At 42.7% G+C, this 24,180-nt stretch overlaps 1 protein-coding gene across 1 annotated transcript in view; it reads left to right on the top strand.

Moving 5' to 3' along the window:
- The window catches only part of ATP4A (ATPase H+/K+ transporting subunit alpha), a 160,848-nt gene extending 138,332 nt beyond the window's left edge, over positions 1 to 22,516 (top strand). Inside the window, exons 20-24 of the mRNA XM_033914374.1 lie at positions 3,139 to 3,284; positions 11,292 to 11,425; positions 18,140 to 18,241; positions 18,622 to 18,713; positions 22,126 to 22,516. Coding sequence (XP_033770265.1) covers positions 3,139 to 3,284; positions 11,292 to 11,425; positions 18,140 to 18,241; positions 18,622 to 18,713; positions 22,126 to 22,154 — 503 coding nt within the window. The 3' untranslated portion in view covers positions 22,155 to 22,516. The remainder of the gene's footprint in view (positions 1 to 3,138; positions 3,285 to 11,291; positions 11,426 to 18,139; positions 18,242 to 18,621; positions 18,714 to 22,125) is intronic.
- The last annotated feature ends 1,664 nt before the right edge of the window (positions 22,517 to 24,180 follow it).

Genomic DNA, 24,180 nt, shown 5'->3' with positions numbered 1-24,180 from the left:
TGTACCCTCTTTCCCCAACCCTTCCATCTAGTACCTTCTCCTCTCTCTGACACTTCCATCCAGCGTCTGCTCCCCTCTTTCTCTCCTCCAATTTCCTTCCAATATCTCTCCCATCTGCACTTCCATCCAGCGTAGGCTCTCCAACACCATCCAATGTCTGTCCTTTCTCTCTCCATCCACCCTTCTTCAATCAGCATCTGCACCCTTTCTTTCCCTCCAATATCCTTCCTCCTTATGTCTCTCCCCTTTCTCTGTACATCAATTCCATCAGCCCCACCCTTCCACCTTTCTTTCCCTCCACCACTCTTCCATTCTTGCAGTCCTGCTCCTTTCTCTCCCTTCATGCAGCAAGTTCCCGCGATGACTGTAGCTGCTGGCTGCCAGTCCACCCCACTCCGATGTACTTGCTCTGGGGCGGACTCGGCAGCCGCATGCTGGAAGGTCACGCGATGACTCGTCTGCTCCGGAAGAAGTAAGTTATGTCGTAGGGGGTGGACCCAGCAGATGCAGGGAGTTGTGTCAAAGTCTCGCAATGACTATGTCTGCCGGGTCCACCCCCTCCAATATAACTTACTTCTTCCGGAGCAGAGCCAGCAGACGAGTCATTGCGGGACCTTCCTGCACCTCAGCGCGGCTGCCGACTTTGCTGCAGAGAAAGTAAGTCAGAGGTAACGTGACCATTTCTTTTTTCATCAAAAGGGGACATCTATTAATTGACTGTATATCCTTTCTTTCATTTCTTTCTTTCTGCACTCAGGCCCAACAATTGTCCCTTTCTATTCCCTCCCTCATTTCTTCCCATGTCCTTAGTGCCCCCAGTGCCTCTGTCCTGTGTCCATAGTGCCCCCAGTGCCTCCTTCCTGTGTCCATGGTACCCCATGCCTCCTTCTCGTGTCCTTAGTGCCCCCAGTGCCCCCGTCCTATATCCTTAGTGCTCCCAGTGCCTCTGTCCTGTCCATAGTGTCCCCAGTGCCTACGTCCTGTGTCCATAGTGCCCCCAGTGCCTCCTTCCCATGTCCTTAGTACCTCCATCCTGTGTCCATAGTGCCCCAGTGCCTCCTTCCTGTGTCCATATTGCCCCCAGTGCCTCCTTCCCGTGTCCTTAGTGCCCCCAGTGCCTCCGTCCTGTGTCCTTAGTGCCCACAGTGCCTCCGTCCCGTGTCCATAGTGCCCCCAGTGCCTCCTTCTCATGTCCTTAGTGCCCCCAGTGCCCCCATCCTGGGTCCTTAGTGCTCCCAGTGCCTCCGTCAAGGTCCATAGTGTCCCCAGTGCCTCCGTCCTGTGTCCATAGTGCCCTCAGTGCCTCCTTCCCGTGTCCTTAGTGCCCCCAGTGCCTCCGTCCCATGTCCATAGTGCCCCAATGCCTCCTTCCCGTGTCCTTAGTGCCCCCAGTGCCTCCTTCCTGTGTCCTTAGTGCCCCAGTGCCTCCTTCTTATGTCCCCCCACTGCCTTCCAGATTTTGTCCACTCCCAAAGCTAGCCTGCCTACCTATCTCCCTCCCTGCCACGCTAAAGCCAGCCAGCTTGCCTGCCTACATTCTTCCCTCCCTGCCGCGGAAAAAAAAAGCCTCTCTCCTTCCTTTCCCCTGGTCCGCGCCGCTGCAGTCTTACCTCCCTGCTGCTGCTCATCGCCGACAAGAAGTCTTCTTTCCGATGTCGGAGAGAACATTCCAGGCCAGCCAATCACTGCCTGGCTGGCCAAGAACGTCCTCTCAGACGTCAGAATTGACATTAGAAAGAAGACTTCTTGTCAGTGATTAGCAGCAGCAACGGGGAGATAAGACTGCAGCGGCGCAGACTGGGAAAAGGAAAGAGGTGCTGGTCCAGTTGCACAGTAGGGCAGGAGGACCTGGACCTGGCCGGCTGTGCATCCCCCAAGGGGTGCACCTGGGGCAGACCGCTCCCCCCCTCTCCGCAGTACACCACTGAAGCAGGGTATAAAGAACTGAATGTGGCCCTCTCTTTGTGAATAACTTCATATCAAGTGATTTCACCAATGAAAATAAATTTAACATTGAATGGCAATGATGAAGTACCTTAAAGGTATAGAGTCTGCAGATTTCACTAAGTTTTTAGAGGAATGGAAGTTCCAGGACAAGGGTATTAGTTTGATACTGAAAAGTAGATTCAGGAGTAACATTAAAAAGTAGTTTTTTTCAGATGCATGAAATGGCCTCCATGAAGAGAGAGGCAAAAACAGCTTCAGGATTATGAAGAGAACCTGGAACAAACACAGAGGAATTTTAGTTGTGAGAAAGTGAAAAGCAGAAATGAAGATAGTTAATAAATCTTTCTTTGATATGCTGTCCATAAAAATTCATTATCAAAGTAATTTACAATGGAAAATAATTGAAGGGAAGAAACACAGATAGGGAGATACATTAAGAGGCCTAGGCTACAAAGATTTTAATGCTAATTGAATCAAAAGGTAGGTAATTGACACTAAGACACAAAAGTAACGAGCGAGAAAGAAAATAATACTTTCTCTCTGTTTCTAGGAATTCACATTTCATTCTTTTTGTAATGGTAGGGTACCAATTGGCTCTTTCCTTTAAGTCCTGGCCAAGAAAAAATAGGATCAGCTACAAAGTTTATATGGGATTTGATTGTTGAAAGGAACCTATATTTTACTGGGTGTCACTAGAGGATAGTTCTGGCATGTCAGCAGTGAAAGTTTTAATGCTGTCCTGGACCAACAGTTTGAATCAGTCAAATGCTTTCTTTTATGGACCTACTTGTGTCTTTTAATCTGTCCTAAGTAATTCAAAGTGTCATGCCTGTTCATTTGGTATAAAATGCCTCCAACTTCTATGCAGTAGGATCGTTAACGATCTGCTCATTTGTTGGCTATGGAACCACAATATTCTCCAGTACAGAATCTCCACTACTGTAGAGACTAGGTCTCACTGATGTCTAACTAATGCAATTGACTATTGAGGGATGAGCACTATGGAGCAAGATAACCAAGGTTTTGAGGAATTACTATGGAAGATGAAAGGACAGATATGGGGCGTAATCAGAGGACAAAGGAAAATATCCTTCTCTATTCTGACAGAGATCACAGCTGATGTGTGATACAACTCCTAAGAAGGCTGAAGGATTTACTTTAATAAGTAGCCACCATCTTTCTCTCCTGTAGGTGTGATCCAGTCATTTGCGGGCTTCACAGACTACTTCACTGTCATGGCCCAGGAAGGCTGGTATCCTCTCTACTGCCTTGGGCTTCGGGCAAATTGGGAAAACGACAAGTTACAAGACCTTGAAGACAGCTATGGTCAGGAATGGGTGAGCAGTTCTCTCCTAGTATTTCTCTCTGGTCTCTCCCTTCATGTTAGTGTAACAAAGTATTAATGAAATTCAACATAGCAAATAGAATTTTCTTATTTTTGCTTTCCAATTAAATTTGATTGATCTAGTTTGAGCTCATTTCTCCAGATGCAGTTCTGCATATGGGGTTTCATTTTGATCATATTCATTAATAGACCAGCAAGATCTACCATCTATGTTAAAATGCAAAGCTAATAATTTATTTCTGGGGCTCTAGCAAAAGACCATTTAAAATAAAAATTCTGTAGAACATATACAGTAGTAGTAAGTTCTTCATATGAGAATCCTCTTCCTCAATAGGGCATCAGGATCAAATCTAAATATGGCTATGGCCAGGCTTTGAAAAATTTTCTTAGAATCTAGAAGCCAGACATGAACAATTAAAATGTCTAATTTTTTTAAACATTACACATTCTCAAAAATGTAAATCTCCCCATCCTCTTTATAATCACTAATTCTTGTTATGTTTTTCCTTCCTTATCTTAAAGTTCCTGTAAACCGTGCCGAGCTCTATCTTTATGGAGAGTATGCAGTATATAAACTTAAGGCTTAGTTTGGTTTACACATTTATAATATGCTTGATGATGCACAGAAAACTAGTAATTACAATGACAATCTCTCTCCATAGTCCATGAATCTACTCCAGCAGCTGCAATTTCTCTTTATCATTCACTTAATCATCCCAGTAGCCACAGCAATTCACCATTTACCTGCTCATTGCATGCATAAATGATTGGAATACTAGCATATATTTGTACATTTTCATGCATAAATGCTAAAGCTTTATTCTGCAAATACTCACTTAGCTAATTGTGCATAGCCTCGTATTTGTAAGGAGATGTATAAAGAGGCAAAGCATGGACAGGATATAAGCAGGTTTCCCACTTACATTATTCTATAAATTATGGCCCAGATTCTATAAACAGCCACCTACGAAATGGGCACCGATCACGTGTCAGTCGCACAACAACGCTGTTATAGAATCATGGCTTCATGAAAGATAGTCAAATAATATCAATGGAAACAAGTCTCACAAATGAAATTCCACTGCAACCAAGACTTGTGTGTGAAAGAACGTTCAGGTGCTTCACTGACTCTCAGATGCCTGCTCGGGTGAATCATCAAAGATTTCTATCCCGAAGTGCAGGAGGAGGTATCATTCATCGAGTACAGTGTAAGCAAAGATATAACAACTAAATTTTGTGTATAAAGAAATATATGTGCCAGAAAAACTCAAAAAATAACACTTATCTTAGTGTAAGGTGAATTCATTGCAGCATAATTTCATGAAAGATAGGCCAGGATTTTCAAGGCCTACATTTCCGGTGTCTACCTTTTGTGTAAATTATGGCTACTGAGGCGCTTTACGATGTCTAATGCCACTTCTGGCGTTAGCCATGCCTACAGTGGCATTAGGCATCATAAAGCACCTATGTAGCCATGATGAAGGCACCGTTTCTCAGGCATCTGCATTTTTTTCTTAAATTCTATTTTTTTTTTTTTTACTGCTACTACTACTATTACTTATCATTTCTATGGCACTGAAAGGTGTACGCAGCATTATACATTTAATATTCAATAGGCAGACCCTTTTTAGAAGAGCTTACAATCTAACATGGACAGACAGACAGACAGGACATCTCAGAGTTGGAAATTTCTGGTAGAAGGAATGATACAGTGGATATAGGTATCTAACAGTGAGTGGGAGTTAAGAGTTGAAAGCAGCTTCAAAGAAGTGGGCTTTTAGCTTGGATTTGAATACCACTAGAGACAGAGCATGACATATCGACTCTGGCAGACTGTTCCAGGCATACACCTAACGTAAGGCGCTGTTTATAGAATATGGGCCTAGGTGTTTAAGTTACACATGTCTCTAGTGTCCTTAGGCATTCAGTACAACAGCTCTATGACCACTGTAGGCATGGCTAACGCCAGAAGTGGCATTAGACATCGTAAAGCGCCTCAGTAGCCATAATTTACACAAAAGGTAGACACCGGAAATGTAGGCCTTGAAAATCCTGGCCTATCTTTCATGAAAATAATCTTTATTATATCACAGCTCTATTTCAACTTACAAGATTATATGTTAAAAACAAATAACTTAATAACTACAAAAGTACACTGATTCAGTATCCAATAGCGCTGGAAAAATTCTTGAGGCTAGGTGTTAAGCCATATCTTCTTAATGCTCCTGCCACCATAAGATAAGTGGCAGAAATAGTATAAAGTCAAATACCAGCATTTATTGGAATTTTGTGCAACTAGTGCAATTTGTGTAAACAATTTTTGATGTGCAAGTAGTGCAATTAAAGTGCCTTGTTACATATTGACGCAATGCCTGGCCCCCCGACCCGGGTTTCGTGTTCTTCGTCAGGAGGGGGTCTAGATTGAAAACATAAACTAAAATTAAAAATTTTTTATTTAATTTAAAACCTATATATGACTAACTACATATCTGAATCAATCTGGTTCATTTTTCTAATCTTACTATTCATATATCATTAAAGTTCAGCTAAACATACCTGCACAGGCGAACTGAACCGGGAACGGCACCGGAACAGGAACAGACTAAATGAACCTAAACACCCGGATATATATATATACATACACACACACACACCGAACTGAACCACTCTAAAAACAGAAACGGAAACGGAAATGGCATTGGACCCGAGGATATCAAACAATTACTTATATATTTTACCACTCGATCTCAGAATTTAAACCATTAGGGGATAGCGTGTTCCAATTATAAATAAACCGTTGTTCTTTTTGAAGTAAGAGTTTACAAATATCACCTTCATATTGTGTGATGTGAACTAACACTGTGTACTTAAGATCTTGCAATGAGTGATCCTCCTTCACCCAATGATCTACCAGGGGGGCGGATACTCTGCCCCTGCGGATATTACTAAGATGTTCTATAATACGTGTTTTAATTTTTCTACTGGTTTGACCAATATACAATAATCCGCAGAGGCAGATCACACAGTACACAACTCCCTGGGAGTCACAATTAGTACCCGTGATAAGTTCAAATCTCTTCCACTTCCATTCTCGTCAGAAATGAGAATGTGGTTTCTAATTCATTAAAACCGCTAGTTGCACAAGCAAGGTTTAATAATCTATCTGAGTCTTTTTTACGCATACCATCAGCGGAAGCTATAATGAAAAAGCCGTCTAGAATAGAAACCAGAAGCTCCAACAAACACAAGAAATAGCCTCCACTTCAAATAAAGGAATATTTAATTTATCATTAAGAGGACTCAATAAACAAGAGGAAGAGTTACTCTCTAAGGGTTTATCTTTTGTTCCTAGCATTAAATACGACAGTTTTGATATGCATACATGTCTAAGCAGATTTTTTAGATCATTAAGACTGAAGGTATTCTTTCAAGATAGATCAGTGATTCATCTTTACCTGAAGGCTTAACATATAAATCTTCTTGGCTTCCTCCTGGTCCCCCAGACTCTTTAGTCACTACTTTTGAACGTTTAGTATTAAGAGATGTTAAAACCTTAGAAGCTCAAAGTTATAGGTGTAGGTCTAATATTTCATCTGATCAAATTAAGATTATTCAGAATTTACAAAAAGATCAATCTATAATTATTCATAGAGCTGATAAAGAGGGCGGCATAGTCATTCAAGACTATGCCGATTACCAAAAGGAAGCTTTATCTCAACTCCATGATACTGCTTATTACACGGAACTGTTGCAAGATCCCACCAATGCTATTAAACAAAGAGTAGATCATTTAGTTCAAGCAGCTAAGGATAATGATTTAATATCTTTTAAGGAATTTCGATTCCTTACTAATAATTACCCAAGGATACCACACATTTACTTTATCCCAAAAATACACAAATCAAGTACTCACCCTCCTGGTCGTCCCATTGTAGTGGGGATTGACTCAGTATTGGAACCATTGTCTAAATACCTTGATGGGTACTTAAAACAATTTGTCCCACAGGTTAAATCATATATTAAAGATTTGTCATATTTCCTTCAGACTATTGATAGCCTTTGTCAACAACCTTTACCTGACAATAGTATTTTAGTTACAGCAGACGTGACGGCACTGTATACGAACGTCCCCCAATTGGCAGCTTTGGCAGTAGTTGAATCTGTGTCCTCCAAGCTAGAAATTTCGGATTCTAAAAAGTATTTTCTCAAACAATTAGCAGAAGTGATCATATTTAATAATTATTTTAAATTTGAGAATACTCTTTATCTCCAAACTAAGGGGGTAGCAATGGGGGCGGCAGTTGCCCCTACCATTGCTTGCCTATATATGACCAATTTTGAGGAGACGTTCCAGTTCCGGTCACTTCCGCCATGTAATATGTTGGAGGCGATTTATTGATGATGTGTTTTTTGAATGGACTGGTGGAGAGAAAGAACTTGGTGAATTTTTAACAGAAATTAACCTCAAAGATTTGAATATCGGATTCACGTACAAGATGGACAGATTTCATTTGTCATTCTTGGACGTGAGCCTATATATCCAAGATAAAGTCATCTCCACCAGTCTACACAGAAAACCATCTGATCGCAATGCTCTTCTTCAGTATCAGAGTTTTCACCCGCGTTCCCTTAAGAATAGTATTCCAGTTGGTCAATTTTTGCTCTTACGTCGCATTTGTTCTGAAGAGGCTGATTTTAATAGACAAGCCACTGTTATGTATCACAAATTCATCGAACATGGGTCTCCTGCAAAAATTATCAAACGTGCGTGGAAATGAGCCAAGAATTGTCATCGCTCTTGGTTAATGCGGCCAGTTGTTAAAGATAAAGAACAACACACAGTTTGTGTGCTCCCTTTTACTAATAATAGTAATGATATTAAGAAAATAATTTTAAAACACTGGCCCATAGTACAATATTATTCTTCATTAACTGAAAGACCTAAATTTGCCTTTACAAGGGCCCGGAACTTGGGTGAAAAACTCAGATACAGGAGAGTAGTTCAGTCCAGTCAGAGATTGCCCGCTCATCAACCATGTGGGCATTGTAGTACTTGCTGTCATGTGTGGCATCAATCTTTTATTGTTGTACTAATCACCTTTGTTTTACTTCAAGCACAAATTACAACACAAGTTGATGTGGTTAAGTGAACACTCAGACCCACAGCTGAGGTCCGGTGAAACAAGTTCACGGAGCAGCTATTAAGGAGACCATCATTGTTGTTCACCGTCTCCTCCACCAAACAAAGACTAAATAACAGCACATAAACTTGAAAAAAATAAAATAATAAATTTGACAGCAACTTAACTTTGAATGGTGTGGATGATACACATAACTGCTCCGGGCTCCTCCGTTTATTCACAATACCGACCCCCCAACCTAGGTTTCACCCGCTGGCTTCTTCAGGAGGGGTACGGCACAAACACTCCATACTGCTCACACACGCACTGCGCAGTGCGTGTGTGAGCAGTATGGAGTGTTTGTGCCGTACCCTTCCTGAAGAAGCCAGCGGGTGAAACCTAGGTTGGGGGGTCGGTATTGTGAATAAACGGAGGAGCCCGGAGCAGTTATGTGTATCATCCACACCATTCAAAGTTAAGTTGCTGTCAAATTTATTATTTTATTTTTTTCAAGTTTATGTGCTGTTATTTAGTCTTTGTTTGGTGGAGGAGACGGTGAACAACAATGATGGTCTCCTTAATAGCTGCTCCGTGAACTTGTTTCACCGGACCTCAGCTGTGGGTCTGAGTGTTCACTTAACCACATCAACTTGTGTTGTAATTTGTGCTTGAAGTAAAACAAAGGTGATTAGTACAACAGTAATTTATAAGTATCACCTTGGATAAAAATATTCCCTTGCTGTTTTTTGATCAATCTTTTATTACCACTCCAGTGCCGCAGTGGAAGAGATTTGAACTTATCACGGGTACTAATTGTGACTCCCAGAGAGTTGTGTACTGTGTGATCTGCCCCTGCGGATTATTGTATATTGGTCAAACCAGTAGAAAAATTAAAACACGTATTATAGAACATCTTAGTAATATCCGCAGGGGCAGAGTATCCGCCCCCCTGGTAGATCATTGGGTGAAGGAGGATCACTCATTGCAAGATCTTAAGTACACAGTGTTAGTTCACATCACACAATATGAAGGTGATATTTGTAAACTCTTACTTCAAAAAGAACAACGGTTTATTTATAATTGGAACACGCTATCCCCTAATGGTTTAAATTCTGAGATCGAGTGGTAAAATATATAAGTAATTGTTTGATATCCTCGGGTCCAATGTCATTTCCGTTTCCGTTTCTGTTTTTAGAGTGGTTCAGTTCGGTGTGTGTGTGTGTATGTATATATATATATCCGGGTGTTTAGGTTCATTTAGTCTGTTCCTGTTCCGGTGCCGTTCCCGGTTCAGTTCGCCTGTGCAGGTATGTTTAGCTGAACTTTAATGATATATGAACAGTAAGATTAGAAAAATGAACCAGATTGATTCAGATATGTAGTTAGTCATATAAAGGTTTTAAATTAAATAAAAAAATTTTAATTTTAGTTTATGTTTTCAATCTAGACCCCCTCCTGACGAAGAACACGAAACCCGGGTCGGGGGGCCAGGCATTGAGTCAATATGTAACAAGGCACTTTAATTGCACTACTTGCACATCAAAAATTGTTTACACAAATTGCACTAGTTGCACAAAATTCCAATAAATGCTGGTATTTGACTTTATACTATTTCTGCCACTTATCTTATGGTGGCAGGAGCATTAAGAAGATATGGCTTAACACCTAGCCTCAAGAATTTTTCCAGCGCTATTGGATACTGAATCAGTGTACTTTTGTAGTTATTAAGTTATTTGTTTTTAACATATAATCTTGTAAGTTGAAATAGAGCTGTGATATAATAAAGATTATTATTATTTAATCATCACAGAATACTATTAATTGACTCCCTAGTAGTGGCTATCTTTCATGAAGCCATGATTCTATAACAGCGTTGTTGTGCGACTGACACATGATCGGTGCCCATTTCGTAGGTGGCTGTTTATAGAATCTGGGCCATAATTTATAGAATAATGTAAGTGGGAAACCTGCTTATATCCTGTCCATGCTTTGCCTCTTTATACATCTCCTTACAAATACGAGGCTATGCACAATAAGCAAAGTGAGTATTTGCAGAATAAAGCTTTAGCATTTTTGCATGAAAATGCACAAATATATGCTAGTATTCCAATCATTTATGCATGCAATGAGCAGGTAAATGGTGAATTGCTGTAGCTACTGGGATGGTTAAGTGAATGATAAAGAGAATTTGCAGCTGCTGGAGTAGATTCATGGACTATGGAGAGAGATTGTCATTGTAATTACTAGTTTTCTGTGCATCATCAAGCATATTATAAATGTGTAAGTGCAAGCACCTAAATGTTAGGTGCATAATTATGCTACTATTCTATAGAATAGGCTCCTACTGCTCACCTGCAGTTGACTAATTGTAGTTATACAATTACCCCCATTATGCCTACACCTCATGGATACTGGCAAAGCAAACTCCACTCCTGCTGCTGTTCTACCATTCCATGCGCCCTGACAGAGTAACAAGCAACAATACAAGCTCCACCACCACCACCACCACCAATCCACTGTCAAGGTACCTCAGACTGAGAAGATCAGAAAGGGATTTCAGTTTCCATACTCATCAATTCCTTTCTTCAGCTTCCACTGTGATATATGTACTTATCCACAAATGACTAAACAGACCACCAGCTCAATCTCCATAGACCCCCTTGGACAGCTATTAGCAGGAGACAAATTTTGGTCACAAGGTTTCACATAAGTTATCATCCTAGAGATAAAAGAGCCTTGTGCCAGTAAAAGTGGTTCTTAGAATACATGCATGTATATAGCCAGTTGAATATCTTGAACACAAACCTCTATGGAGGTTTTGAGGATCACAGAAATTGATACAACCACGCCAGCCTTCACAATCTTCTTGTCATTCCTAGACCTTCAGTCAACGCCTCTACCAACAGTATACCTGCTATACGGTCTTCTTTGTCAGCATTGAAGTATGTCAAATCTCTGATGTGCTCATCCGCAAGACTCGGCGTCTCTCCGTCTTCCAACAGGGCTTCTTCAGGTACTGGGATTGATTATATCTTTCAAGGTGGAATGAGATGGGACAAGGCCAAGCAGAAAGCAGTGTGCATCACTCTAGATTTCTTATTGATGGGCCTCACCTGCAGTTCCTTTTTCAATAGTTTGCAGTTGGCATGTTCCCTGGGAAAATGAAAATAAGCCACTGTGATAAGTCAGGCCATAAAGAAAAAGCCTCTATAGAACACCATAGTATATTTTTTATTGAAGGCTTCTATACCACTACCGATGACTGTGTAGTCAATTCAGAGTGGTTTACACTAGCTTCAAATGCAGTGTTGCAAGACATGAGCTTCATTAATGGTGTTACTGTACCTGGGGTACAGTTTATGCATTTCTATAATGATGATACAATACATGAGCTTCAGTTATGATGTTACAATACATGAAATTCAATAATGGTGTTACTATACATGAGCTATGATATTACAATACTTAAGCTACAATTTAAGGGCTTTTTCAGTGGTGTGATGATACACAAGTTTGTACAGTCTTTACACATTATTAACCTACTAGTGTTTAAGCCCGTTACATTAACGGGTGCTAGAGTAGATGTCTGTCTTTTTTTTTCTTTTCTTTATCTCTCTCTCCTTGGACGCTGTCTGTCATTCTTTCTGTCTGTGTCTCTCCCTGGCCCCCTGCCTGTCTGTCTTTCTTTCTGTCTCTGTCTCCTTGTCCCCCTGCCTGCCTGTATTTTTCTGTTGTACCATGCCTGCCTGTCTCTCTGTGGCCCCCTTCCTATGTCCTTAGTGCCCTTAGTACCTCCTTCCTATGTCCTTAGTGCCACCTTCCTATGTCCTTAATGTCCCATCCTATGTCCTCAGAGCCCTCAATGCCTCCTTCCTATGACCTTAGTGCCCCCGTGCCACCTTCCTATGTCCTTAGTGCCCCCAGTGCTCAAGCAGGAATATCTACACAGGGACATAGCAAACATAAGGTATGGAGGGCTATGTACGTTAATGCCCACAGTTTGGGCAATAAGATTCTGGAATTAGAGACGGAAATGACGAACGCCGTCCTAGATGTGGTGGCGATATCCGAGACTTGGTTCACGGACTCCCATGGGTGGGATATCACTATACCGGGAAACAACTTACTTCGACGGGACAGAGAGGGCAAAATGGGAGGAAGGGTAGCACTATACACTAAAGAGGACATCGAAGTTACCAAAATCGCAGATGTCAAGTACACCGGGGAATCCCTCTGGGTGAATTTGGCTAGGGGGAAGGACAAATGCCTGTATCTTGGTGTAGTATACAGACCTCCAAGACAACAGGAGGACATGGATATAGAATTAGTCGAAGACATTGAGAATATCACTTTGCGTGGAGACAAAGTATTGTTAGGAGACTTCAATATGCCTGATGTGTATTGGAACAATCTTTCCGCTATGACCAGCAGCAGCAGGAAGCTATTAACCTCTATAAAGGGAGCAAGACTCAGACAAATGGTATTAGAGCCCACTAGGGATCAGGCGATACTAGACCTAATACTCACCAACGGAGAAAGTGTCACAGAGGTCTCGATAGGCGATATGTTGGCCTCCAGTGACCACAACATGATATGGTTCAACCTCAGAAAGGTTTCACTAAGTCAAGCACATCAACCAAGGTCAACTTTAAGGGCACAAACTTCGAAAGCATGGGAGATTTCGTCCATCGGGCACTGCAAAACCATGCCGAAACAGATAATGTAGAGGTAATGTGGTCAACTCTGAAATCAACCTTTCACGAAGCAACCAACCGCTACGTCAAATCAGTAAGTAAATGGCGAAGAAACAATAGACCACAGTGGTTCTCTGCGGACATCTTAGACCTCATAAAAAAGAAGAAAAGAGCGTTCATCACCTACAATCAGGGAAGCGAGAATCCAAGTCAAAAGCGGTCAAAACGGCAGTCAGGTAGGCCAAACTCCGAAAGGAGGAGAACCTTGCGAAGAACATCAAGAAGGGCGATAAATCCTTCTTCCGGTATATTAGTGATAGAAAATGTAAACACAGATGGGATAGTACGTCTTAGGAAACCCGACGGGAACTATGTAGAATCGGACTCCGACAAAGCCAAACTTTTAAATGAATACTTCTGCTCGATCTTCACTTACGAGGTGCCAGGATCCAGCCCTCAGCTGCCGACGAGGGAAAACTCGGAAGACCCATTTCGAAATTTCGAGTTTACGCCCAGCAGTGTTTACGAGGAGCTATCAAGACTCAAGGTGAACAAAGCTATGGGACCGGACAAACTACACCCCAGGGTGCTCAGAGAGTTGAGTGACGTCCTGGCGGAACCGTTATCCGCGCTCTTCAATCTTTCCCTAAGTACAAGAAGAGTCCCTTTGGATTGGAAAATGGCTAACGTCATTCCACTCCACAAAAAGGGATGCAGGACGGAGGCTGAGAATTATAGACCGGTGAGTCTCACATCGATAGTGAGTAAACTTATGGAAACACTAATCAAACGCCAATTGGATACGATCCTGAATGAGGAGAATCTACGAGATCCCCATCAACATGGTTTTACAAAGGGAAGGTCCTGCCAATCAAATCTGATCAGCTTCTTTGACTGAGTAACAAGAAAGCTGAATATAGGGGAGTCCCTGGACGTCGTGTACTTGGACTTCAGCAAAGCGTTTGATAGCGTCCCACACCGCAAGTTATTGAGCAAGATGGATTCGATGGGACTGGGTGAAACATTAATCGCATGTGTTAGGGACTGGCTTAGAGTAGACTTCAGAGGGTAGTGGTAAACGGTACCCTCTCCGATACGACAGAGGTGATCAGCGGAGTGCCGCAGGGCTCGGTCTTAGGCCCGATTCTATTTAACATCTTCGTAAGAGACTTGGCTGAGGGGCTTCGAGGTAAAATTACATTATTCGCTGATGACGCCAAAATATGCAACATGGTAGGCAACCGCACATCAGATGAAAGCACAGTGCCCGACAAAAGCTCAATGCCCGACAGTATGACGCAGGACCTACTCCTGCTGGAGCATTGGTCAAAGACTTGGCAACTAAGTTTCAATGCCAAAAACTGCAAGGTCATGCACCTTGGTGGCAAAAATCCAAGCAGGACTTACACCCTAAATGGTGAGATCCTAGCAAGGACTGTAGCACAACGTGACTTGGGGGTGATCATTAGCGAAGACATGAAGACTGCCAATCAAGTGGAGAAAGCTTCATCCAGGGCTAGACAAATCATGGGCTGTATCCGTAGAAGTTTCGTCAGCCGTAAACCCAAGGTCATAATGCCATTGTACAGATCCATGGTGAGACCCCATCTGGAATACTGTGTACAATTCTGGAGGCCGCATTATCAAAAAGATGTGCGGAGAGTCGAGTCGGTTCAGTGAATGGCCACCAGGATGGTCTCAGGACTCAAGGATCTCCCGTATGAGGAACGACTGGGTAAGTTGCAGCTGTACTCACTCGAGGAACGCAGAGAGAGGGGAGACATGATCGAGACGTTCAAATATGTCACAGGCCGTATCTAGGTGCAAGAGGATCTCTTTTTCCTTAAAGGTCCCACTGCAACAAGAGGGCATCCGTTGAAAATCAGGGGTGGGAAATTTCATGGCAACAACAGAAAATATTTCTTCACTGAAAGGGTGGTTGATCGCTGGAATAATCTTCCACAACAGGTAATTGAGGCAAGCAGCGTGCCAGATTTTAAGAAAAGATGGGATTGGCATGTGGGATCTCTTCATGGATGTAGTTAGGGGGTGGGCCATTAGTGTGGGCAGACTAGATGGGCCGTGGCCCTTTTCTGCCGTCATGTTCTATGTTTCTATGTCTATGTTTCCCATGTCCTTAGTGCCCCTTCCAAGGTCCTTAGTGTCCTCATTGCCTATGTCCTTAGTGCCCTCAGTGCCCCTTCCTATGTCCTTAGTGCCCCCAATGCCTCCGTCCTGTGTCCATAGTGCCCCCAGTGCCTCCTTCCCATGTCTAGTGCCCCCATGCCTCCTTCCCGTGTCCTCAGTGCCTCCTGTGAACTTAGTGCCCCCAGTGCCTCCTTCCCATGTCCTTAGTGCCCCTTCCTATGTCCTTAGTGCCCTCAGTGCCCCTTCCTATGTCCTTAGTGCCCCCAGTGCCTCCGTCCTGTGTCCTTAGTGCCCCCAGTGCCTACTTCCCATGTCCTTAGTGCCCCCAGGGCCTCCTTCCTAAGTCCTCCTCACTGCCTTTCAGACTTTGTCCCCCCCCCACCCCCAAAGCCTGCCTACTTCTCTCCCTCCCATCTCACTGTGCAGTAGAACCCTTGAGCAGCATCTTTCCATCTTCCCCCGCCACTACCTCTGCCATGCAGCCGACCCCACTGACCCTCCCATCCGACCCTCCCACCACAAGACGACCGACAAACCTCCTGGCTCCAGCAGCGTCCGCAGCACTCTAAATACGCTGCTTGGTGGCCTTCTACTGCCCTGATTTCCTCTGCTGCATCTCTGATGATGTCATCAGAGATGCAACCGAGGAAATCAGGGCAGTAGGCCACGAAGCAGCGTATTTAGAGTGCTGCGGACGCTGCTGGAACCAGGTTTGTCGGTTGTCTCGCGGTGGGAGGGTCGGATGGGAGGGTCAACGGGGGTTCAGATGCGGCAGGGAGGGGTGCACCGGGGGGGTGCGCCAATGATGAACAGCGGGCCTTACGGTGAGTCAGGGCAGGAGGGGGCAGTCGCCGATGTATTCCCTGCCACCGCGTTCTAAAATAGAATTCAGCCAGGGATCACAAAACACGGTGGCAGGGATCATGAAATCGTAAGTGCGCATGCGCGCTTAGGGTTTTATTATATAGGATATGTGTGTCTATCAGATTACAATATTTACCCTATATCTACATATGTATACCATTTATCCTACATATTTATATCATAATATATTCATTTTATATATATATACATTATTCTTCTGTTGTCTGTGTTTTATCATATATTTTGCATATGTGAATTTTCTTGTTTTCAGCCTGTTGTGTTCCAAGTGGGGTTTGGCCATTTTTTCTCCTTGTTGCTACTCACCACTGAATATTTATTAGTTACAGTGGTCTATGAAAAGAATGGTCTTTATTCCTTTCTTGAACTCTCTTTGGAAGGGAGTTCCACATTGGAGCCATCACTAAGAACATTCTTGTCCTGATGCTTTTGTATTTGATGTCTCTGTAAGAGGGTATTTCCAGTAGGTATTCCTGGCTCAATCGCAGAACGCATGATTATGTATGGCTGTGAAGTCTGGTTGCTAGATATTACAGTTCTGAAATATGACTGATATTGTATGTCAGCAACATGATTTTGAATTTAACCCTACTTTTGATCAGGAGCCAGTGCAACACCATCAGTAGCAGGGTGGCACTTATCTGCTTCGATTTTCCTAGTAGAAATCTTGCTGCTGCATTTTCTACTGTTTGGATCTGCCCGATTATGTGTTTTGGAATGCCCAGCAGGACTGCATTGCAATAGTCAAAGATTGAGAGTACCAAAGATATTATCACATTGGACATTGCTTGATGGGTTAGGTAAGGTTTTAGTCTTCTAATCCAATATAGTCGCATTTTTCACAATGAGTTGGATTTGTATTGTTGTATCTAGGTTTGGGTTCAGCCATACTCCTAGGTTTCTCACTCCCTCCATTGATGATTTTATGGTGTCGTGTTCAGAGTTAGTTGGTAGCTTGAGCTGTTTTCACCCCATTTGTTGATTAGAAGTAGTTCTATTTTTTTCCTTGTAGGCTACTAGGCTGTTTGGTTGGAAACATCCGAAGATTTTGTCTAGGCCTGTTTTTATCTTCTGTTTAGTCTTCAAGTCTCTTCAGTGGGATGATTAGTTGGACATGTCTGCGTAGATGTAGCATTCCCATCCTAGATTTCTGATGAATTTCCCATGGTTGGAGGAAAATGTTGAACAGCATGGGTGACATTGCTGATATTTGTGGTATTCCTATGTTTGTTTCTTTCCAGTTGCTTGTATGCCCCTGCCATTCTACTCTCATTAATCTATGTGATAGAAAGGACTCATCCATTCCATGACTTTTCCTTTGAGATCTAATTCTCTGCATCTTGTTGGAATAAGTCAAAGTCTGCTGAGTAGTGCAGCTGTAGCAGTCACAGCTGTCCTAGATTCAGTGATGTAATAAAGGGGGTACGGGGATCAGTCTGCCCCGGGTGTGGTCTCCCTAAGGGCAATCTTCCTCCTCTTCACCCCCTGCTCCTCTTCTTGCCATGCATGTGCTCACCTGCCTTGCCGCATACCTTTTCTACTTCCCCGGCGCGAGGTTGCTACCCACGTCAGCATCAGCACTCTCATGTCACTTCCGGGAACCGCGCCTAGGAAGTGACGTCAAAGAGCGAGCAGACACTGACGTGGGCATGCTACGCATGCTGGAGAAGTTAAAAAGATATGGGGAAAGGGAAGGGTGTGTCGGGCAGGGGAGAGGCACAATTGCCCCAGGTGCCGCTCACCCTTACTACGTCACTGCCTAGATTCTTTGCAGACTGATACATTTAATGGAAACAGCAAAATTATCCAAAGATGCTATATAAGAATACATAGAATCCCTCTCTCCCCCTTCTTCAGATGTGCATCTATTATCATAATTGTTGCTGTGGTTTAAATGCTACAGGAAACCTAATCTATGTGACCCATCTGAGGAACTGTGTATTGGGGAATGTAGATAGTAACCTTTAATTATTCCCTCTTGTATCTCTTCTGTCTCTTTCAAGAAACAAAGTACTGGTGACTGCCATAGTCTTCCAGCTCTGCTTAGGGTGCTTCCTCTGCTACTGCCCTGGAATGCCTAATGTCTTTAACTTCATGCCAATAAGGTGAGTCACCAATCTGAAATATTGTTGCATTTTTAAAATTCCTTTATCCAACCAGTTTCGAACCACTTCATACGGAATTCCTATGATGGCTGCAACACAGTTTGACCTTGGTTTCTCAAACTCAGTACACTGAGCTTTCTTCACTTAGTTGGAGACTTCTCAGGAAGCTAAAATAGATAGGTTATCATAACATGTGTGTGCTATTCTGTACATGCAGCACCTCTTGCCACTACCTGCAAAATACCAACTTCTGGTTTTCCTCATTGGAAATGGACCACTTGATATGAAAGAAACAGATCTCATCTTCAGGCTACTTTGATCTACTTCTGGTGATGCTATGTACAAAGCTGACAAAGTTTTCCATTTCTAAATATCTGTAGGTTCCAGTGGTGGCTGGTTCCACTTCCCTATGGGATACTTATCTTTGTCTATGATGAAATTAGAAAGCTGGGAATCCGCCAGCACCCTGGCAGTAAGTACAAGACTATTATTTATTTAATTAGTTAGTTTTATATCCTGTCCTTCTCCTTCTTCCTCCTCTGATTTCAGTCCAGCAATACCTCTCCCTCTCACCTCCCCCCCCCCACCAAAGTACAGCAACACCTCTCCCTCTACCTTCTCTGCTCCCAGTCCAACAGCACCTCTCCCTCACACTATCCTGATCCAGCAGCATCTTTCCTTCTCCCTCCTCTGCCTGAAGTCCAGTAGCACATCTCCTTCACACCACCCAGGTCCATCAGCACCTCCCCCTTCACATTGCTCCCCAACAGCAGTACCTTTCCCTTCCCCTCCCCCACAAGCAGCAGCATGTATCTCTTCCCCTCCCCCACTAGCAGCGTGTATCCTTTCCCTTTCCCAACTAGCATCAACATTTCTCCCTTCCCCACTGACTAGCATCAGTATATCTCCCTTCCCCTTGCCCCCCTAGTAGCAGCATCCTCCCCCACCCCAACTGACAGCAGCATCTCTCTCTTCCCCTTGACTAGCAGCAGAACCTCCATTTCCCTCTCCCACTAGCAACAAAATACCCCTCTCCTTCAACTAGTTGCAGAATCTCCCCTCTCCCTCAACTAAAGCATTAGATCTTATTTTCGGGTAGGGCTTATTTTTTTCATGTACATGTTCATCTCTCCCTTCCTCTCCTTCACCCCAATTTTTCCTCTTTCCTTTCCGCCACATGTACATTTTTCCTCCCCTCTCACCCATAAGATTGCGAAGCAGCCTGTGCTGCTGGCCAGATGCTCCTCTGCCAGAAGGTATTTATGGTTGTGGTCGGTGGAGATTGGTTGGGAAGGAAGGATGGAGAGTCAGCGAGGGTTCAGCTACGCAGAGGGGGACAGCACAGCTGCCTATGACTAGTGGGGTAGGGATGCAGCCAGCCACTGATAAAATCCCAGGGACTGACACAGATGCCAAAAAGCCTGTACTCAAGCTCTAGTATTGACTAGGAATGAGCTCCACTACAAGGGGTGTGATCCCTGAGCCACAAAAGTGTTAGTGCAGGCTGGCGAGGTAGGTGCCCTGTAACAGGGTGTCCTTCCCAGCTACAGACCTCAGACACTGAGAATCTGTGTCTCCACTCAGGCAGAGCTGACCCATGCAACCTGGGTACCTCTGTAGCACCAAAAAGCCTCTGAAAGTAGATAATAATAATAATAAAAAAGAACAACCCTGAAAACAGAGCAGAAAGATATTTCAACTCACATATAGAAGGAGAAACAGAGGGGCACAGAGCAGTGTCAGAGGAGGTGGAACTGAAAAATGTAGATGATGCCTTCAACACAAACTCGTTAGTAGAGGTGAATAGCCCACTGGTTCATGACTCATATGCCTTTTTCATTAGAAATTATTATTATAAAATGTATACAGTCTTACAGATTGAATAGAATCAGCTTTGGCCCATTTCTACACGACATAATTAATAAAACTCTCTCTACAGGCTATATGCCCTGTACATGGAAATCCGCTCTGATGTTCCCAAAGCTCAAACAAACATGCCTGAAAACCAAATCACCAACTATTGACCTATCGCTACTCTACCTCTTCTAGCAAAAGTTGCCAAAAAATTGGTTTTTAATCAGCTATTCAATTATACTGAAAAAACTAACGCTCTTCACCCATACCAAACTGGATTTTGAAAAAATCGTTCTACTGCACTATTTCTCATCGGTTTTTCAACTTCTATTCTTTACTTTAAAGACTATCACAAACCTTCCATTCTCATATCCTTAGATCTTACATCTGCCTTTGACACCATTGATCATTCCTTACTCCTTAAAAGACTGGAATCTATTGGCATCTCTGGCACAGTTCTGCAATGGTTTTTATCCTACTTCCAAAACAGAAACTACAAAATAAGCTTTAATAACTCCACTTCCTCTACCATCTGCCAAAGCTATGGAGTTCCCCAGGGCTTGATCTTCTCGCCCCTTCTCTTTAACATCTTCTTGACTCCTTTACTTACTTTAGCTCAATCTATAGGCTTCACTGTGTTTTACATATGCCGATGACAAACAACTGCTTCAACCCCTAAATTCTATATCACCTGATGAAATAATTGAAATCAATTACAAACTCAATAAAATCATCTCCTGGCTCTGGCATAACAAACTCTCATTGAACATCTCCAAAACTACTGGTGTCCTCTTCTCAATCTCTACAGATGAACATCTATGTTTATCCATTTGCATTGACTCCTCTCCAATTCAAATTGACAGCAAAGTTAAACTTCTCAGGATTATCCTTGATAAAGACCTTAGCTTCCATCAACAAATTAGCACAGTCACACAAATGTTTTTATAAGCTAAGGCTCATCCACTCCATCTCTTCTCTTCTTGATCCCCCCCCCCTCATATCAACATCTTAATTCATTCCCTAATTTTGAATATAGATTACTGTAATGCCCTTATCATGGCATAACCCAGAAAGAAATCTGTCATTTACAACTGCTGCAAAATACTACTGTCAAAGTAGGGTAATATGATTAAAAAAAATATATGATCATGTTACCCCCCTTCTCCTGGCTAGTCATCACTCACCATCTCACCTATAAAATACTCCTTACCTTCAAAACAAAAAACTCCAACCAACCGGCCTTCATTGACAAACTTCTGATCCCATATTCATCCTCCAGTGTTCTCCGATCTACCAATACAGAAACTGTTCTACGACACCACTCGTAAATCCATTTTTTCAGTCACTGCATCCTCTTTGTGGAACACCCTTCCACTGGATCTCCGACTAGAAAACTCTAGACAAATTTAAAACTAAACTCAAGGCATTCCTTTTCAAAGATGCCGATACTCTTTAATCCCAGCTCTCGTCTATAATTCACTTCTATCTTGGAAAATCAAAACACTTCTTTTGAATCAAGCCCTACCCTAATGTATTTCCCTTTTCCATTTACCTCCCTTTATTTTTATTTCAATGTATTTCCTCCTCTTCCCCCCTATTTCCCCCTCTTCTCATGTACATCAGTGTGATTATGCCGCCATACTTTTTAACTTAGGATATATTTCTTTTATTTTGACATTTTATTTTTAAATTCTCATTTTATTGTAAACTGTTTAAATACTCGTCTGATAAACGGTATATAAAAAATAAAGAAAACTTGAAATGATTTGACCCGGACATAGTAAGAACTACTGTGACTGCACCAAGATATACCTACATGTTATATGAGAATTGCTTCTGAAATTTGTTTATCGCTGATGTTGAGGATTAAATGTTTGAATTTTGTCCTATCACAACCGCAGTTCTTTGTGCATGTGTTTTTGTGGGACTGGAATGTCAAATTTTTAACAAATAATAAACAAGTTCAGGAGTGGATAAGTTTGATTAGAATAGTTCTATTTTCTCAAGATCTTGCTTTCTTCCATCTGCAGGCTGGTGGGACAAAGAACTTTACTATTGAGCAGACCTTCCTTCACCAGGTTCCCTTTTTGGGAAGCAGCAGCTACAAGAAGTTTCTGCAGATAAAGCAGAGATGTGTAGAAAGACTCAGCATGACAATTCAGGCACAAAATGAAACCAACATTCTCAGCAGCAGCTGCTCGAGTCTCTTTGCTGCCTATGAAGAGGCCCTGAACAATCCAGAGAGAAGAGCAGCCCTGCAGAAGCTGGATGTTAAATAAGCAAGCATCCATTTTCATTCCCTTTGCTATGGTTTCTCCTAATTATTGGGATTGCAATCTGCTGACAGCTTGATAGGTGACTGGGGTTTGCTGGATATACTGTACACAATGTAGAATAAACATCTGTCATATATACCGTATTTGCTTCCTCTTTAGTATTAAGGATCATGTTTAAACTTATACTGTGTAAAGCTGTTCAAATCCACTTTGGAAAATAAATACATTTTTTTTAAAGAATAAAAAGACCCTAATTGACTTTTTCAAATGTACACCTAGTAATGAAGGAAAGTCAACAAATAATAATGACCTATTCCTAGCATGGCGAGGGAACAGCACCTACAGGGCTGAGGTAGACATACCAGAGAAAATTGCAAGACTTCAATTCTTTCTCTATTCCCAATCTTTCTCCTCTAAGATCTCTGCTCAGTCACCCTCTCAAATCCTCCTTCCCACTTACACTCCTCCAAATCTTTCAGCATCAGGTTCATATCGTCTCAAAGACAAGACCAGCTCCTCTTCTTTCAGTGAAACCACCTTCCCAGTCATTCTCCACCAGGGTACTTCTTTCCCCCTCTTTTCTCTGCATGAAGTCTGTGTTAATATTTGGGTTACCACAGTGTAAGTACATTATGCTCACAACTTAAACAGTGAAAAAGCCCCAGTGGATTTATTACTTAGAGAATTCAAAGCATACTGTGAAAAAATTAACTATCCTGTATAAAACATCTGAAGGAAATTCTCCCAACTCCTCAAGCCTAAAATGGCGACCTGCTGTTACTCTCCATTTTGTAAGGCCACACACACACACTCCGGGTATCAGACAGAAGCACTTGGGGAAAGGAATCATAGAGCAGTGTTTCTCAACCTGCAGGCCAACTGTTGGGGGTATGCGGCCTGGCCACCAATTTCCGCCTGTCCATCTGCCACCGCTATCAGCCAGGATCTTGCATTTCAAGTTTATTAAAAATTTATTGTACATGCAATGTCAAATACTTCAATGCATATGACAAATTTAAAATTAGGAAACAAACAATAAAACAACTTCATACAAATAAACATACAGTGTATACGTACAAATAATTAGCAGTACAAAAGGAAAGGAGGGTGAACTACAATCCCGCAACCACCTTCTTGGAGCTGCACTCACTCCTTCAGTAGCGCTCCGTGCAGTGCACAGCACACGCAACAATTCAGGTGCTGCAAGTAAATGGCTGACTCGGAAGCCTTCTCTCCGACATCAACTTTGATGTCGGAGAGAAGGCTTCTGGGTCAGCCACGTGCAGTGTGTGGGTTGGTGCTTGCACCATCCATTGCGAGAGTGCTACTGGGGGCTGAAGGAGGAGCAAGTACAGTTCAGACAAGGGGATCATGATGTTTTGCGACCACTCGGGGTTTGCTAATATTTATTTATTCATTCAATTTTAGAAACATAGAAAAATGACGGAAGAAAAGGGCCACGGCCCATCCAGTCTGCCCACACCAAAGACCCACCCCCTATCTACCTCCATGAAGAGATCCGACATGCCAATCCCATCTTTTCTTAAAATCTGGCACGCTACTGGCCTCAATTACCTGCTGTGGAAGATTATTACAACGATCAACCATCCTTTCGGTGAAGAAATATTTTCTGGTATCGCCATGAAATTTCTCACCCTTGATTTTCCACGGATGCCCCCTTTTTGCCGTGGGTCCTTTAAGAAAAAAGAGATCTTCTTCCCCTTCGATACGGCCCGTGACATATTTGAACATCTCAAGCATGTCTCCCCTCTCTCTGCGTTCTTCGAGTGAGTATAGCTGCAACTTATC

This window comes from Geotrypetes seraphini, chromosome 11, assembly GCF_902459505.1.
Source record: "Geotrypetes seraphini chromosome 11, aGeoSer1.1, whole genome shotgun sequence".
Taxonomy (NCBI): domain Eukaryota; kingdom Metazoa; phylum Chordata; class Amphibia; order Gymnophiona; family Dermophiidae; genus Geotrypetes; species Geotrypetes seraphini.
The sequence above is the reverse complement of the archived record's forward strand: the minus strand, read 5'-3'. Positions and strand labels throughout refer to the sequence as shown.